General features: G+C 40.9%; 1 protein-coding gene across 2 annotated transcripts in view; it reads left to right on the top strand.

Moving 5' to 3' along the window:
* Positions 1-961: 961 nt before the first annotated feature.
* The window catches only part of LOC137376529 (apoptosis-stimulating of p53 protein 2-like), a 105,004-nt gene continuing 86,322 nt past the window's right edge, over positions 962-19,643 (top strand). Inside the window, exon 1 of one of the 2 annotated variants that reach the window (XM_068045249.1) lies at positions 962-1,375. In XM_068045249.1, the coding sequence (XP_067901350.1) occupies positions 1,349-1,375 (27 nt within the window). In that variant the 5' untranslated portion in view covers positions 962-1,348. Of the gene's footprint in view, positions 1,376-2,094; positions 2,157-19,643 lie in introns of those variants that run through there. The other variant, XM_068045250.1, reaches the window with a different exon arrangement.

Here is a 19,643-nt window from a genome sequence, read left to right as displayed (position 1 = left end):
ACCTTCTTCACAAAAAAACATTATTTGGTGAAAAAACAGTCATGCATCATGATGACAGAATATAATGTAACACTACATTTTAATGTAATTTTGTGTTTGTGAACAAGTGTTTAGAAAACATTTTCTTTTTGAGCATTTTTTACATTCCTGAAGGTGTTAGTCTTTGCTGGAATATGGTTCCATTGTCAATTGTTGCCCTTCAGCACCTCAATGCGTTTTTTTCATTGTAAAGCTTTTATAGCGAATTTTGGCTGTAAAAGTATATTGGAGTGAAGTGTGATCTTGCTCACATCTGATTATCATACATGTATACATCCATTTTGGGTCTCTGGATAGCAATCAGGAGAAAAAATCCTGGACAATTTCCCCCTTTTGGTACTAAAGACAATCACAGCGACCAATTATCACCCTGGTTGAGAATATCCAACTCAGTCCGTTTCTCAGCTACTCACCGAGCCATGCATGACATAGACATAGAGACATACAGCACTGAAACATGCACAGCCAGTGGTATCCGACTGAAAGGAAACTTAAGTGATTTATTCCCTCTTTTTTTTAAAAAAAGCGAAATATTGGATTTTTCTTTTAAAAATGTGAAAACAGCATGTAAAACTCTAGTGATAGGGCACTGGGGTTTAACAATGATTTTGTGTGAAACTACAACTACTGGCAACAACCTTTCCAAGTTTTGTTCACTTAAAGAAGCAATTGCTTTAAAACAAAATCCACAATTTGAAGGAAGCATTGTGGTGAATGCTGCTGTGCATTTGTGCTCTAGGGGGATAAATAGAAAATGCTGGAAACGCTCAGGCAGCATCTGTGGAGAGAGAAAAACTGAGTTAACATTGCAGGTTGAACGACCTAAGAGGTTGTTGGCAGGTACTGGGAAAGGGAGGATTCTGACTGTGATGGATATTGGAAGTGGCCCCCGCGACCGCCTATTTCCGGCCCTGACGTCAGCCACTGTGAGTCACTGCGTGGCCGATTGTTGTCACGGAGCCGCCTGGAAGCGAGAGACGGCCTTTTGGAAGATTGCTCACCGCTCAACCTAATCACTTTCCACAACATGTAAGCGGGCAAAATTCCCCGTACACCAGTTCAAACGGGCGACTTTCGGGGACGGCTTAACAACTGCGCGACTCGGTCACATTATCGAGAGCAGCGAGCTGAGGCAGGAGAAACTTTGTAACCAGAGAGACTGATCGAACAGGCCGCGGACACACAACCAGAGGCAGAGGTTTCCAGAGGCTTCCTCACCCACAGTCTCAGAAACATTTCGCCGCTTAATTTCCCCTCTACCGCTTTTATTTTCCGGAGGGGGAAAGGAAGGAAACAATCCTGATTATAAATGCGGTTCGGGCCCAAAATGATGCCAGTAAGTGTCTCTTTTTTTCCAAAAAAATCTAAAATGTAACTCAGAATAATCAACAAATACGATATTATGTCATAATTCTCTAGGAAATTGTGTAGTTTGTACCTGAGCAAACTTTAAAAAAAAAAAATGCTACCTCTCAGTTGTTGGGTACAATATGTCGCCGTTTGAAATTTTTTCTCGTACTGTAACGAATAACAGGAAAAAAATAAGTATGCAAACGAATCCCTCAGTTTTTCTTTTTAAGTTGGTGTTTTTTTCTCAATCCTGTCACGGATTATTAAAATTATTCGACTTACGTCAAAACATTTGATTCAAAGCCAGCTAAATAGTACTTTAAGGATCAGTTGATTGTTAGCTTTTTTATTTCCTAGCCCAAAGTTTGGAAAGAAAATCTGTTTGCAAGCTGCAGTCACTAAACCTCCAGACCCTTTACTGTACAAACATACGTTTTAAATGTGGTTCTGATTGTTTTACTAGATAAATAGTCCTTGATAGTGCTTTGATTTCTCTATGAAAACGATTGGATTATCAAAATAACTAGGAAAAACATGTAATTGACAAAGCAGTTATGAAAGAATTAGAACACTTTAAAAAAGAACTTGGACATTGAATTATTATAATTATCATAGCATTCTATTTTGTCAGCTTATGTCTCTTTTGTTTGAACCTTGTATATTAATATCTGGGCTGCTGACCTAAAGGAATTACTGAATTTGATTGAGTGAGCTGAATTACCATTGGCGGGGATGGTCAAATACAGGGATGATTAACCGTTGACTAGGTTAGTACCCTTGACCTATATTTGCATTAACTATTCAGAACAAAAATGGTGGCAAACTGCAGCAAAGAATGCTAAGCAGCTTTCCGGGGACTAAACTGTGATTTGATTACTTTTAGTTTGGAGTCTACAGGAAGTTTTTTTTTGTGAAACTTGCTTTAGTTTTTTATATATATATATATATATATATTTTATTTACATATATAATGCACTGCACCTGCAGAGTTGAAATTTGGGATGCATTTTCATTGAAAGTTTAGTCTCTGTGCAAGGTAACCTTCGGCTTGGCACAGATACTAAACTTGCAGCGTAAATCCAGAGTCAGGGCCCAAACTGACTCTCGAGTGAACAGGTATGATTTCCCAGAAAGGTTAGTGTCTCATTGCTTGGGTTAGATATGACATGGCTTATAAATTCAGTTCAGTGACAAACCTAACTTATTGTTTGGGGTTCATTGGACTTCCTGGACCCCTTGTAAATCTGGTTTAACTTGATGTAAATATTAAGAGCAGAGATTCCTCCCTCTCTGCTGTTTTAATTATTTAAACATCTAACTGCTAGAAGAGAACTCTGTTGATTTGTTGTCTTGAGATCAATAGCTGTAAGTGCTATCTCGACCCATGGGAATGTGAGCCAAATAATTGAGGAGACCCACAGAAATAGCAGAATTGGAAGTACAAGGTGTAGAGTCATAAAGAGACATAGCACTGAAACAGGCCCTTCGGCCCACCGAGTCTGTGCCAACCATTTAATATCATCAACCACCCATTTATACTAATCCTACATTAATTCCATGTTCCCTACCACATCCCCACCTTCCCTCAATTCTCCTACCACCTACATACACTAGGGGCAATTTATAATGGCCAATTTACCTATCAACCTGCAAGTCTTTGGCTGTGGGAGGAAACCGGAGCACCCGGCGGCAACCCACGCGGTCACAGGGAGAACTTGCAAACTCTGCATAGGCAGTACCCAGAACCAAACCCGGCTCGCTGGAGCTGTGAGGCTGCGATGCTAACCACTGCGCCGCCCTGTGTAGCTGGACTTAATTCAACTGTGGAGCTTGCTAGTTTACCACCTTTACTTATTTTTTAGTTTCATTTCAAGAATATTGTCAATAAAGAAATTGCTTTTACTTCCATAATTTAAGATGTTTGGTTTACTGTCAATTTATTATTTGGTGCTTAGGATTATAATCTTTACCAGACGTTATGCTAAGTGCCAGTCACTTATAAAATATGTTGCAAGAGGGTGTGATTCTATTCTGTTTCTGGCAACTTTTTTTGGCAGCAACAGACATCATTGTGGACATTGACTCATGGAAAACCCACATGAATTGGTCATACAGTTTGAACTAAAGTGTATTCGTGTCATATGACGTGAACTTATGTATTGTAATGGAGTGGAGTGCCTTCTATATACATGTGTAATAAAATTAAATGGGATCCTTTTCTTTTATGTCATTAATTATATTTTAAAAATCTTGTTTCAGTAGTACGTGTCAATACATTACTGGACAATAGTGATGTAGAACATTTATTGGTCTGTGACTAAACAATTTAGATGTTTCAGCTTCCATTTTCCATCATGCATACAGTGAAATAAGAAAGTTTCAAAAAACTAAATTCTTCCCTTTTGAGTGAATGTTGGTTAAGCTGAATCTGAAGCCAGAGAACCCAGCATAACAAATCTTTAGGCATTTAGATAAATTCTGTCTTAAAGCTGAATGGGATATCCAATTTTTTTTTAGCAATAATATGTTGACATTGTGAAGTTGAAGTTTGAAAGTTGCATCTATATCCTGTGAAACAGTTCAAAGTGTCTTTTGAGCCACTGCTCAGGCTTGTCAACTGCAAAGTTAGTGTCAGTGATTACTGATCTTGGAATCACATAAGCGACAAACTCAAACTAGTATGTTTAGTTCCAGACTTTAACTGTATTTTAACTTAATATATTTTTCCAGTTGGAGTACTTATAATTGAATTGCGTTTAATGATAACATAATTCTGAGGAAAGGCTATTTATCCATTCTGCTCACCCCATTGTCTAGATCCTTTCCCAGATCCTGATCGTATTTTTAAAAGCTATCTTCTACTGCCCACTGATATTCCCCATTTACTGTTGAATCAGCAGATATACTCATTTTGTGTCCAACAGGAGCTGTGACATTTGTCAATAAGAACACAAGAAATAGGAGCAGGAGTAGACCATTCAGCCCCTCAAAGCCTGCCCCACCATTCAATAAGATCATGGCTGATCTCTCCCAGGCCTCAACTCCTCTTTCGGGCCTGCTCCGCATAACCCTTGACTCCCCGAGATTTCAAAAATCTATCTACCTCTTCCTTAAATACATTTAGTGACCTAGCCTCCACAATTCTCTGAGGTAGAGAATTCCAGACATTCACCACCCTCTGAGAGAAGAAATTCCTTTGCATCTCAGTGTTAAACGTGTGACCTCTTATTCTGTAACTATGTCCCCTAGTTCGAGATTCCCCCACCAGTGGAAACATATTCTCAACATCTAAACTGTCAAGCCCCCTTAGAATCTTATGTTTCAATAAGATCACCTCTCATTCTTCTAAACTCCAATGAATAAAGGCCTAACCTGCTTAGCCGTTGTTGATAAGACAACCCCTTCATCCCAGGAATCAGCCTAGTGAACCTTTGCTGAACTGCCTCCAATGCTAGTATATTATTCTTTAAATACGGGGACCAAAACTGTACACAGTACTCGAGGTGTGGCCTCACCAACACCCTGTACAGTTGTAACAAGACTTCCCTATTTTTAAACTGTAATCCCCTAGCAATAAAGGCCAAAATTCCATTTGCCTTCCTAATTACTTGCTGCACCTGCGTGCTAACTTTTTGTGTTTCATGTACAAGAATACCCAGATCCCTCCTTACTGCAGTATTTTGTAGTCTTTCTCCATCTAAATAATCTGCCTTTTTATTCTTCCTACCAAAGTGGATGATCTCTCACTTTCCCACATTGAACTCCATCTGCCGAGTTTTCTCCCACTCACTTAACCTATCGATATCCCTTTGCAGATTCTTTGTGTCCTCATCACAACATGCCTTCCCACCTATTTTTGTATCGTCAGCAAATTTGGATACACTGCATCCTGTCCCTTCCTCCAAGTCATTAATATAGACAGTAAATAATTGAGGCCTTAGGACCGATCCTTGTGATACCCACCAGTTATAGCTTTCCAACCTGGAAAAGACCCATTGATCCTGACTCTCTGCCTTCTGTGTGTTAGCCAATCTTCAATCCATGCCAACACATTACCCCCAATACACTGAGCTCTTACTTTGTGCAATAACCTTTTATGTGGCACCTTATCAAATGTCTTCTGAAAATCCAAATACACTTTATCCATTCTGCTTGTTATATCCTCAAAGAGTTCTAACAAATTTGTCAAGCATGATTTCCCTTTCATAAAACCATGTTGACTCTGTTTCATTGCATTATGTTTTTCTAAATGTCCTGCTATTTCTTCCTTAATAATGGACTCTATCATTTTCCCAATGACAGATGTTAAGCTAACTGGTCTATAGTTTCCTGCTTTCTGCCTCCCTCCTTTCTTGAATACCGGAATCCAGTGAGTTTTGGTATATTATGATCAATGCCTCCACCATCTCTGTAGCCACTTCTTTTAAAACCCTTGGATGCAGGCCATCAGGTCCTGGCGACTTGTCTGCCATTAGTACTATCAGCTTGTCAAGCATCTTTTCCCTCGTGATAGAGATTGTTACAAGTTTCTTCCTCCCATTTACATCTTGCTCATCTAGTATTTTGTTGGAATGTTTATAGTGTCCTCTACCGTGAAGACCGATGCAAAATATTGGTTTAAATTACCTGCTATTTCCCTGTTTCCTGTGATTAGTGCCCCAGTCTCATCCTCTAAGGGTCCCACACTTACTTAGCTATTCTCTTCCTTTTTATATCCCTAGTTTTCTATTGGTTTATTTGTTGATCTGTTGCTTTATTGCTTCCTCCTCATTTCAAGTGCTTGCTTGTAATGCACTTCTTCAGCAATCTTTCGAGGAATTGAACATCTGTTTTTTCTTTGTCTCTATCAACATTCTAAAAGTTTGTTTGAATAAACTTGCTGAGCCATTGGGCCAGTGAGTACTTGAAGAAAAGGAATACACAGAATAGATACATTCCTTGAGAAAGAAAAATTCCAAGAGTAGAACCCACTTTCTGTGGTTAACTAAAAAAGTTAAAGATAGTTTCAAACTTAAAGAAAAAGCCTATAATTGCACAGCGATAGGTGGCAGGTCAGACGATTGGAGAGAATATAAGGAACAGCAAAGAATGGCTAAAAGATTGATGAGGGAAAATTAGAGTAAGAGAGAAAGCTAGCTAGAAATATAAAACAGATAGACATTTTAAAAAGAAAAGAGTTAACGTAGTGAGCATTGGTCCTATAGAAAGTGAGTCTGGGGAATTACTAAGGAAAAATAAGGAGATGGTAGATGAATTGAACAGGTAGTTTGCATTGGTCTTCACTATAGAGGATGCACGTAACATCCCAGAAATGGCTGTAAATCAGGAAATGGAAGGGAGGGAGGAACGCAGGAAAATTACAGTCACCAAGAAAGTGGTACTGAGCAAATAGTTGGAGCCGCGGGCTGACAAGTCCCCAGGTCCTGGTGGACTTAATCCTAGGATCCTAAAAGAAGTGGTTAGTGAGATAGTTAATACGTTGGTTTTAATTTCCTAGATTCGGGGAAGGTTCCATTAGATTGGAAAACTCCTTTATTCAAAAAGGGAGGAAGACAGAAAGCAGAAAACTACAGGCCAGTTAGCGTAACATCTGTCATCGAGAAAATGTTAGAAGGTCTTAATAAAGACATGATATCAGGGCACCTAGAAAAATTCAAGGCAATTAGGCAGAGCCAACATGGTTTTGTGAAAGGAATATCATGTTTAGCCAATTTATTGGAGGTCTTTGAAGAAGTAATGTGCTGTGATTATAGGGGAACTGGTGGATGTACTGTATTTAGATTTCCAGAAGGCATTTGATAAGATGGTTATTGTGGAAAATAAAAGCTCATGGTATGGGGGTAACATTGGGCATGGATGGCAGATTGGCTAGCTAACAAGAAACCGAGAATAGGCATAAATGGGTCAATAGTTGGGCAGGCTAGACTCATATCCACTGGAATAAAAACAAGAAAGCATGGAAATACTCAGCAGGGCTAAAAACATCTGTGGAGAGAGAAGCAGAGTTAACGTTTCAGGTCAGTGATCTTTCATCAGAACTGGCAAAGGTTAGAAATGTCGTAGTTTTTAAGCAAATAAAGTGGGGGTGGGGCAAGAGATAACAAAAGGGAAGGTGTTGATAGGACAGGGTCACAGAGAATAACTGACCAGGAGGTCATGGAGCAAAGGTAAACGATATGTTAATAGTGTGCTAAAAGATGAAGCGTTAGTGCAGAGAGGGTGTTAATTGACAGAAAAATGCACAGCCCTGGCCCAAAGCACAAACATGAAAAACAAAACAGTGGGCAGGCACATGATTTTTTAAAAAAGTGAATGATGAAACAAACTAAAATAAAATAAACAAATAAAAAAAAAAATAACTAAAACTAAAAAAGGTGGTCCCCTCATGCTCTCAAATTATTGAACTCATTGTTCAGTCCGGCAGGCTGTAGCATGCCTAATCGGTAAATGAGATGCTGTTCCTTGAGCTTGCGTTGATGTTCACTGGAACACTGCAGCAAGCCCAGGGCAGATATGTGGGCATGAGAGCAGGGGGGTGTGTTGAAATGACAAGCAACCAGAAGCTCGGGGTCATGTTTTCAGACTGAGCGGAGGTGTTCCGCAAAGCGGTCACCCAATCTACGTTTGGTTTCCCCAATGTAGAGGAGACCACACTGTGAGCAGCGAATACAGTATACTAAATTGAAAGAAGTACAAGTAAATCGCTGTTTCACCTGAAAGGAGTGTTTGGGGCCTTGGATAGTGAGGAGAGAGGAGGTAAAAGGGCAGGAATTACACCTTCTGCGATTGCGTGGGAAGGGGACCAGGGTGTCGCAGAGGGAATGATCTCCTCGGAACGCTGACAGGAGGGGAGGGGAAGATGCGTTTGGTAGTGGCATCACGCTGGATATGGCAGAGGATGATCCTTTGGATGTGGAGGCTGGTGGGGTGGAACGTGAGGACAAGGGGAACCCTGTCGCGATTCTGGGAGGGAGGGGAAGGGGTGATGGTAGAGGTGCGGGAAATGGGCCGGACATGGTTGAGGGCCCTGTGAACCACAGTGGGAGGGAGTCCTCGGTTGAGGAAAAAGGAAGACATATCAGAAGCGCTGTCGTGGAAGGTTGCATCATCAGAGCAGATGTGTCGGAGACAGAGAAACTGGGAGAATGGAATGGAATCCTTACAGGAGGCAGTGTGTGAAGAAGTGGTAGCTGTGGGAGTTGGTGGGCTTATAATGAATATTAGTAGACAGCCTATCCCCAGAGATGGAAACAGAGAAGTCGAGGAAGGGAAGGGATGTATCGGAGATGGACCATGTAAAGGTGAGAGAAGAGTGGGAGAATCTAGAACTATTTAAAAATAAGGGATTGCCCATTTAAGACAAAAATGTGGAGAAGTATTTTCTGTCAGGGTCTTCCTCAAAAGGCAGTGGAAGCAGAGTTTTAAAATATTTTTAAGGCACAGGTTAGATTCTTGATAAACAAAGGGGTGAAAGGTTATCGGGGTTAGGCGGGAATGTGGAATTGAGGTTACAGTCAGATCAACCATGATCTTATTGAATGATGGAGCAGGCTCGAAGGGCCGAGTGGCCTACTCCTCCTAATTCATATGTTTGTATGAAGGTGACTTGTACCAAGAGAACTGTACCCCAACTAGAATCAGTTTCCTCTCTCTCATTATTGTGATAATTTGTGTGTGAAAAATACTTTGATCATGCAAAGTCTCTTGAAGTGGAACAGTAGCTAGGCTGCTAGTTTCTTAGCTGTGATAAGATTTCAAATTCAACCATTAAGGGGAAAGTCAGTACAAAATTTAGAACACCTGATTCCATTAGACCAGATTTTATATGAAGGGTGAACCAGCTGAGGTGAGTTGGAAAGATAATTTGGCACACAGGTCTGCAGAGCAACGGTGTGATGTTTTATTTTTTTTAAATGTAAAAGAAGGAAACTGCGATAGTTTCAGGATGGCATAGACAATTGAAAAGGTTAGAAATTATAAGTATTTACAAATAAGAGCATGAGAAAATAAGAGGTTGAATGTGATGGAGAACAATTAAGTACTTAAAAAATATATCAGTTAAAAAGGCAGTTTTTAAAAGTGAGGTGGGACCTGCGAGGAGAGGATTGTTGATTTGTCAATGACCAAAACATGATGCATAAGTACTATGCAGCCATCTTTACTTAAGACAAGGATATCAGAAAAGTCCTGTATTCTGAAGTGGTTGAAGGCAAGGTGAATGATATTAAGTGGATAAAAGGAAATTTTTAAAAAGTTAGTTATGCTAAGGGAAGACGAAGCATCAGGACCCAATGGGATATATCCTAAGATCCTGAAGCAGGTTAGGCAGGGGATTGCCAAGGGCCTGGAAAGTATATTTCTAAGCTCTATTGAGCGTGGAGGTTGAAGAGCGGCTACAATATTACCCATTTTTTTTTTTAAAAAAGGGAAACTGTGCTAACCTGGGTAATTACAGGCCAGTTAGTTTAACATCTGTGGTAGGGGAAATGTTTATCTCCAAGGGTGAAATTACCATAGGCAGGATTTTCCTGTGAGCTTCAAGACCTCACTGTCAGGCTCAAATGTGGAACAGAAGCACTCACTGTGTGGGAAGTAGTCACTCACCTGTCATTTTCCTCAGATTGGCCAATTAATGACCAGAGTGTGGACTCGACATCCAGTTAAGGATGGTGGGTGGGCTCTTGAAGCTGGAAGGCCTATAGGAGGCTGCCCAGCTTGAAAGCAACAACAGGATGCCATGAGGTAAGTGAGGGAGATGGTGTCTCAAAATGGAGGTGCCCTCTCCAGCTTTTTCAAATTTAAAGTAAAAAAAAAATAGATTCAGCAGCTCGGCCACCACTGTGGTGGGGGGGGAGCTCCTCTGCAGGGTGGTCTGCGGCTGCTACTGAACCTAAGCAGGGCGTCTGAGCCCTCCCTGGAGTGCTGGGACCCCCCACTGCCTACAGCCTGGAGGACACCTCCAGGCAGCTAAACTGTCCCCCGTCACCAGCGGGCACCTGGAGGCTGACTAGAAAATCCCAGTTGGCCTGAAGTGGCTATTGTCTGGCTGAATTGGCTATCACTGTTTTTGTGGGCAGGTAATCCTGCCCCCCGCGCGCCCCCCCCCCCCCCCCCCCCCACCACCCCACCTCACTCATCCCACTTCCAGGAAAATGGCATGGGGCGGAATGGAGCTGGGAAACCAGTATGTTGGTCGGTAGCACTATTTATGGCGCTTGCCAGCCTCCATTCCTGACCCTGTTGGGGGCTAAAATCCTGCCCACATACCTAAATGAAAAGAGAAAATAGTCAGCATGGATTTCAGAAGGTTTGCCTATGGTTGACAAACCTTAGATTTCTTTTTGAGAATGTAACAGACATGATAGATGGAACTGTAGTGAATGTAATGCACATGTGCTTGAGGAAAGCATTTAACAAGATATCACATGGGAGATTAAGCAGTATGGAATTAGGTAGAGGATAGCAAACTGGATTAAAAATTGGTTTGAAGGGCGAAACGAGAGTAGGAACTTGAGGGATTTTTTCTTTTTAAAGAGTGGTTGGAAGTGGGTAGTTGTGCCCACAGGATTGAGATCTGGAGCTATTTCTGTTCATTGTGTAAATCATTGATTTAGATATAGGACTAAAGGGAGTGGTGAAACTTACAGACGATATCAAAATAGGAAGTATAGTTAATTCTTTAGGAGACCAAGGAAGCTTCCAAAGTGGTGGAACGGAGTAAAAAGTGGCAGATGAAATCCATTTTAATTTTTAAAAAAAAGCATTAATTACATTCTGAGTGATAGTATGCTTGGTGCTGCGGAATAGCAGAGGGATTTGGGGTTTCAGGTTTATCAGACATTAAAAGCAACACTTTGGGTCGATAAGACTGTAAAAAAAAAACACTAATGGAATTTTGTGTTTAATTAGGAGATATAGGATATAAATGTCAAGACATAATTGTGCATCTTTAAGATCGTTTACATCAGTTTAGAGTACTGTGTGCAGTATTGGGCTGTATAAAATACGAGGGATATTGAAGCTAGAAAGAGTACAGCACAGATTCACAAGGATACAGCCTGGTATGTGGCAATACAATTATGAAAACTTGAGGCTTTTTTCCTCGAGCATAGCGGATTATGGGCCAATATGTTAGAAGTGTTTAGAATTGTGAAAGGATGAGACAGGGTTGATCAAAGCAGATTGTTTCCAGTAGTTGAGGGTTCTAGAACAAGGGCCCATAGGTGCAAATGCAGTATATTTAGAACAGAAACTTCTTTTATAGAGAGTTGTTCTTTTATAGAGAATTCACTTATAAGATTAATAGTTTCTGCCTCAACTATGTCAACATGCAAGATTAGATTGGAAAGTTGGATGAATGGAAAGGATTTAAGAGAAATGTAACAGGAGTATGATAATGGTGATTAGAACTATATGCTTGTGTGGAGGGAAAATTACAACATGATTGGTTGGATTGAGTGTCCTGTTTCTGTGTTGTAACTTCTGTGTATTTCTGAGACCTGAGTTCAAATCTCAGAATCTGGCTGCTTGAAAAGTTAGGACAGCTAGCTGGATCCAAAAGGAAGAAGAGCTAGAAACTCTTAAAAGTTTCTCTCCTGTCTTCTCTGTCCAATGATTGGTTGGATTTTTATGATCCTTACAGGCAGGATAATCTGGGAACATGTGCTTAACTAATGGAAGGGCTAAAATTTGTCTATCTGCCCTTGCTGTTTTGTATTGCTACAACTAACTTTTATTCAAGTCTAAAATTACTTTTTAATAAAGTGTGGTGGGAGTTTTTGAGAGGCAGCAAATCAGAATTAATGTTTCATGTACTGCAAAATGTTAACACATAATGAATTAACTTTGCTAGCATTATGAACAAAAAATTGACGATGTACAAATCTTACAGCACTTTGCAGTAGTAGCCAACAAATGTATTTAAGGATGTTTTGATTTTGAAGACTTACTGTTCATTGTGTACCATGCTAATGGGGTTGGTTCATCAAGTCTCCAATCTACATTGACCGTAATACATGATGTAACAAGATTTATGCTTATCAATAGATGTGCAGAGTGTTTAGCTGAAATAATACCACTGCCATCTTAATGATTCGTTCTGTTGCTCTTGCTTGCTTGGGTGCCAAAAACTGCTCTGCTGCAGAGTATTCTCCAGCATATTATGAAGCAAAATCTGAAGTATGACATATTTGTTATAAACTGTAAAGGAAGCAGGTGGGTTGTCCCAAACACATGGATAGCAGGTGGCTTCAGCTGAGTATATTGATGGTTGCATTAGTCCTGAATCCTTTGAACAATTATTTATAAGTGACAAAAGTAAAGGCATGTGTGATGAACTTGATATGATGTTAGAACTATGAGTCACACACACTGATATAGTTCCACACACACTTTGCTTGTTTGCTCAGGCAGCTGTCACTTTCATTGTAATAATATTTATGAATTGGCTATAATCGAGGTAGAAAAAGAAGCAATGATATCTATTTTAGTATAAGGCTATTTTTCCAATTTCACTTGCATGCTTCAGTATTTTCTTGTTACCTTGGTGATCATTGGTCAATGTGATAACATGACATAGTCGGAAACTCAGGAATTTGTGAGTTATAGTCATTCAATACGATCATGGCTGATCATCCAAACTCAGTAACCTGTTCCCGCTTTCTCCCTGTCAAGGGCAGTCACTGAGTGTGGCACCAAGGAGCCATAGTAAAAATTGAAATCAATGGGAATCGGGTGGGTGGGTGGGTTAGTGTGTGGGGAAATAACCACTGGTTGGCGTCATACCTAACACAAAGGAAGATGATTGTGGTCGTTAGAGGTCAATCATCACAGCCCTAGGACTTCACTGCAGGGGTTCCCTAAGCCTGACCATCGCCAGCAACTTCTTCATTGACCATCCTCCAACATAAGATCACAAGTGGGAATGTTCAATGATTGCACAGTGTTCAATACCATTTGCAACTCCTCAGATACTGAAGTAGTCCAGGTCCATATGCAGCAAGATCTGGACAACATTCAGGCTTGGACTGATAAGCGGCAAGTTACATTCACGCCACACTGCCAGGCAGTGACCATCTCCAGTAAGAGAGAATCTGACGGCTGCTCTTAACATTCAGTGACATTACCATCGCTGAATCCCCCACCATCAACATCCTGGGGCATATCACTGACCAGAAACTGAAGTCGACCAGCCACATAAACACTGGCTACAAGAGCAGTTCAGAGGCTGGGAATTCTGTGGCGATTAATACACCTCCTGACTCCCCAGCGTCTGTCCACCATCTACAAGGCACAAGAATGTGATGGAATGCTCTCCACTTGCCTGGATTCCAATAGCACTAAAGAAGCTTGACACCATCCAAGACAAAGCAGCCTGCTTGATTGGCACCCCATCTACTACCTTAAACATTAACTCCCTCCATCACTGTCGCATAGTGGCAGCAGTGTGTACGATGTGCAAGAGGCACTGCAGCAACTTGCCAAGGCTCCTTCGACCACCTTCCAAATTTGCAGGAATTTATTTTGTTCTCGGAAGTGGGTGTGGTTGGGAGAGAGAGAAATACCAAAGTGATTTGATCACCTGGATTATTTTGTGTAGATATGGGCCGTTCAATCTGCTGTTAATTCAGATGATGAGTTTGAAATGTAGCAGTTTGAACTTTTAGCACTAAATTCCCACTGTGCTATTTATGTTGCTTAATTTAAGTTGTTTGACAATTCAAATATTTTATCACTAAACTGGCTTTGAATAATCAGGAGGGCACAATATCGTGGAGGAACCCAAGTACTGTAGTTTAGAAACCTGTTTAAAGCAGATAGGACATTCTCTTATACAGATATCACTTTTTAAATATTGGAAGTAAGCTAAATAATTTAATTATTAAAATAGTGTCAGATACACTGAAAATATTTGAATTTTGGTGAAATGTGTAGTACAGAACAATGAAAATTTTGTATTTTTGTAGTTGAATAAAGAGTATAGCTACTTCACTCCTGACAGTTTAAAAACTGGCTTGCTTGATCCAAAACAGTTTAGAGATGCTTAAACTTTATTATTTCCCTGTACAGTTTGCCAGTAACACTGCCGATTTTGTTTCCATGAATAAAACTTGGCAAAAGTTCATGTTTGTTAAGCCATTAAATAGTTTAAATAATTAGCATTCCACTATGTATGATGAGTCTGTGATAATACTGTATGTGGAGTTTCTTGACAAAAGGTACAGTGATTAATGAGCCTTATAGCGAAATGGGAGTAAGACGTGCCTTCCAGTTCTTGGGTTCTGTACCTCAGTTTGATCATTGTATTGTACTTTTGTTTTGAGAGAGTGATGTAGGTCACTGTGGTTTTGTTTACTTTACTAGATGTACACAAATATACATAAATTTTATAAATTGCATGGCAAGCATCTTAGTGTTTTGGGAGTAGGAGAGGAAGCAGGGTGTGTGATGGTTGCTAAGTGTTTTATTTGAATTTAAGCCAGATAGAATTCCCTGTGCATTGCTTTTGGCCTTTGTATGGTTTGTTAACTTATCTGCAACTGTTCAATAATGTATTTCCAAAGTTGTGTTCGAATACTTGAGAATTTGATCTATGGTCTCTTACTGATGTGTTAGGTGTTTAAATTGAAATAGGATTAAATTCTTTTCTAGTTTATATTTCACATATACACTTTTTGTATTGTCTTTCTGTGCAGTAGTTAATTTTGGTGATATAAAATATGTACAAAAACAATAGCTTCATCATGATGATTTATATTGAGATGGGTCAGTGTTGCATGACTACTCTGCGTAACGTTGGCTTGTACGCAGTTTTGCATTGGCAGTACTACAAGGGTTTGATGGCTGTTTTCTTAAGTTTTTAAGAAGCTACTGGGCTTTTTGTTTTTCCTTTTCTGCCCTATTTGGGAAAGGGAAAAACATTAAAATTTATCCTGTGCAACATCACTACTCCAATAGAAGGAAGTTTAGCTTCAGTTTGGGATACAAGCTTTCCTGTGGCTGAGGAGTATGGTGATCCTGCAATTGTTCACCAAGTACGTTTTTTAAAATCATAACCCCACCCACAAAACATTACTTCCTATTTTCTTACTGGCTTTATGTTCGTTCGTGTGAACAGTAAACTTGGGAAGTCAGGCTTGGCACAAGGTAACAGAATCACGAGATAAATTAGCAGCTATTAATGAAAGTTGAATCTGTTGCATAAAAGTTTTATAAATCAAGATGTGTGTGTTTGGTGGATTGGATTTTATCTCTTCAAACGAAATGTGCATGTTTTGCAAATCATAATATGTGCATGATGTCTGTTGTGCGGGAGATTACTGCCAGTGCATGGGAGAGTGCTACCTGTGCCTGATCTCTTCAGTTAAGATGTATGGTTGGGTTTGCAGCCTACTGTTATTAAGTTCAATATAGTACTGCACTGCTTCTTGGATGTATCTTCTAATAGTGTATAAAAGCAAAATGTTTATTACAAGCCAGCAACAAGAGGTTAATGACATGAATGTAAATAGATGAATACAAAAGACAATCCCAGAAAAGTGAAAGTAAAAATATCCACTAGGTTGTTATGCGGTTTGATGTCGGTTCTTCTAACTTTTGTGGTGCAGTGGTAATGTCACTGAACTAGTAATCCAGAGGCCCAGACCAATGCCCTGGGGACACTGGTTCAAATCCAACCACGGCAGCTGGTGGAATTTAAATTCAGTGGCATTGCAGCAATGCACCAAGGCTCCTTAGACAGCACCTTCCAAACCCGTGACCTCTACTACCGAGAAGGACAAGGGCAGCAGATGCATGGGGCCACCACCTGCAAGTTCCCCTCCAAGCCACACACCATCCTGACTTGGAACTATATCGTTGTTCCTTCACTGTCACTGGGTCAAAATCCTGGAACTCCCTTCCTAACAGCACTGTGGGTGTACCTATCCCACATGGATTGCAGCAGTTCAAGAAGGTGGCTCACCACCACCTCAAAAACAATTAGGGATGGGCAGTAAATACTGGCCTAGGCAGCAATACCCACATCCCATGCATGAATAAAAAATTTAATGACTTCAATTAATTAATAAATCTGGAATTGAAAGCTAGTCTCTGTAATAGTTTCATTGCACCATCATCGATTGTCGGAAAAACCCATCTGGTTTACTAATGCCCTTTAGGGAAGGAAATCTGCCATCCTTACCTGGTCTGGCCTACACGTGACTCTAGATCCACAGCAATGTGGTTGACTCTTAACTACCCTCTGAAATAGCCTAGCAAGCCATTCAGTTGTCAAGGGCAATTAGGGATGGGCAACAAATGCTGGCCTTGCCAGCAACGCCCACCTCCCATGAAAGAATTAAAAAAAAAACTTTAGTCAATCTCAGATTGGAAGCACAAATCTGGGGGATTTTTTTGAAAGCATTGAAATGAGTTTAATAATGAATTACCTTTTTAGCTAATACATTAAACATAATTAAACACATTTCAAAGTACCTTTGGTAAAGTTAAACTAATTTTACGAAGATGAAAATTTTTAGCATTTTATTATGTGCTATGAGATCTTTGACATCAACCAAAACCACTGGAACAGGCAGTTTGTTTTAAATTATTGAGGTCATGGACCAAGGCTCTGAGCAATATTATCACCAAGGTTGAAAAGAGTATACAAGGCATATAAGAAGTCTAAGTGGCACCAAGTTTATGTTCAGTTAGGTATCTTAAATTCAGGTATTGCATTGAAAACGTCTGCCATTCCTACAGAGATGTAGGGTGGCCTTTAAGCTGTTTACCCCCAGAAGTTATATTTTATTTTTTTATTTTATGTAGAGATACAGCACTGAAACAGACCCTTCGGCCCACCGAGTCTGTGCCAACCAAGAACCACCCATTTGTACTAACCCTACAGTAATCCCATATTCCCTACCACCTACCTACACTGGGGCAATTTACAACGGCCAATTTACCTATCACCTACAAGTCTTTGGCGGTGGGAGGAAACCGGAGCACCCGGCGAAAACCCACGCAGTCACAGGGAGAACTTGCAAACTCCGCACAGGCAGTACCCAGAATTGAAGTGAGAGTTGTATCCAGGTTGATTTTTTTTCATCGCATGGGGAGGTTGCTGCTGATCATGGTATTTTGCAACAGTAGCTGGGCTCAGATTGGGAATATGGCTGGATGAGGCAATTAGACCACAGTGTATCCTGCCATTGTCATGCACTTTTTTCCCCTTCAAATTAAATGTAACCTGCTTAACCACTCGCTGTGTGAAAAAGTTTTCCCTCATGTCACTTTTTTTTCTTCCAATTACTTTTAAATCTGTGCCCTTTCGTTCCCATTGCTTTCATGAGTGGGAACAGTTTCTCCCTATCTACACTGACCCGACCCCTGATAATTTTGAATACAAAGAGCAGAGAACTCTATCAAATCACCTCTCAGCCTTCTCTTCCCCTAGTGCCGCTTGATAGCATTGTCAATGATGTCTTCCAGCACTTTGCTGATGATTGAGAGTAGACTGATGGGGTGATAATTGGCTACGTTGGATTTATTCTGTTTTTTGTGGACAGGACATACCCGGGCAATTTTCCACATTGTCAGGTAGTTGGCAGTGTTTTAGCTGTACTGGAACAGCTTGGCGAGGGGCGCAGCTTGTTCTGGAGCACAAGTCATCAGTACTACATGTTGACTGGGTCCATAGCCTTTGCTGTGTGCAGTGCCTTCAGCTATTTCTTGATATCCCATGTGAATCAAACTGGCTGAAGAGTGGCATCTGTGATCCCAGGGACCTCAAGAGGAGGCCAAGATGGATCATCCACGCTGCACTTCAGGCTGAAGATGGTTGAAAATGTTTCAGCCATGTCTTTGCACTGACGTGCTGGTCTCCCCCATCATTAATGATGGGGATATTTGTGGAGCCTCCTCCTTTGGTTAGTTGTTTATTTGTCCATTACCATTCACAACTGGATGTGGAGGACCACAGAGCTTTGATCTGATCCATTGGTTGTGGGAGTGCTTTGCTCTGTCTGTCACATGCTGTGTCTGCTGTTTAACATGCATGCAGTCATGTATTGTATCTTTGCCAGGTTGGCACCTCATTTTTAGGTATGCCTGGTGCTGCTCCTCGCATGCTCTCCTGCATTCCTTATTGAATCAGGCTTGATGGTAGTGGTTGAGTGAGGGGTATACTGGACCATGAGGTTACACATTGTGGTTGAATACAATTCTACTGCTACTGATGGTCCACAGTGCCTCATGGATGCCCAGCTTTGAGCTGCTAGGTCTGTTCTGAATCTATCCCATTTAGCACAATGGTAGTGCGACACAACATGATGGAGGGTATGCTCAGTGTGACTACAGGACTTCGCCTCCACTAGGACTCTGTGGTGGTCACTCCTACCAATACTCTCATGGACAGATACATCTGTGGCAGGTAGATTGGTGAGGGTGAGGTCATCTACTGTGGCTCCCCTCCCAGGGATTAGTCTAGTGAACTTTGGTTAATTTACAGTGTCTAATTCCAGAGTTGGCACAGAATGACTGCACATACAAATTATCTTTGGGATCTCATCTTTCTGAAGGTAATGAGGCTTTGTAATCCTTTTTACATTTGTTCATGGGATGATGGCATCGCTAGCAAGGCCACCATCTCTTGCCTATCCAAAATTGCTCTTGAACGGTAGTTATGAGCCATCGCCTTGAGCTGCTGCAGTCTGTGTGGTGTAGCTACTCTCACAATGTTGTTGAGTCGGGAGTTCCAGGATTTTGATCCAGCAACGATGACGAAACGGTGATATATTTCCAAGTCAGGGTAGTGTGTGATTTGGAGGTGATGGTATTCCCCTGTGCCTGTTGCACTTGTCCGAGGTGGCAGAGGCTGCGGGTTTGCGAGCTGTTGTTGAATCCTTGGCAAGTTGCTGTTGTGCATCTTGTTATGCACTGGAACCACTGTACGCCAGTGGTAGAGGGAGTGAATGTTTAAGCTGGTGGATGGTGTCCCAATCAAGTGGGCTGCTTTGCTCAGGATGGTATCAAGCTTCTTGAGCATTTTGGAGCTGCACTAATCCAGATAAACAGCGAGTATTATATCACACTCCTGACTTGTGCCTTTTAGATGTGGAAAGGGCTCTGGAGGGTCAGGGGATGAGTCACTTGCTGCAGAACACCCAAGTTCTGACCTCTTGTAGTTACGTAGGTGGTCCAGTTAAGTTTTGGGACAGTGTTGATGGTGTGGGATTTGACCATTGTAATTCCGTTGAATGCCAAGGGGAGGCGGT

Source organism: Heterodontus francisci, chromosome 13, assembly GCF_036365525.1.
Source record: "Heterodontus francisci isolate sHetFra1 chromosome 13, sHetFra1.hap1, whole genome shotgun sequence".
NCBI classification, from domain to species: Eukaryota; Metazoa; Chordata; class Chondrichthyes; order Heterodontiformes; family Heterodontidae; genus Heterodontus; species Heterodontus francisci.
Note: the sequence above shows the minus strand (reverse complement) of the source record. Positions and strands in the feature narration are given on the sequence as shown.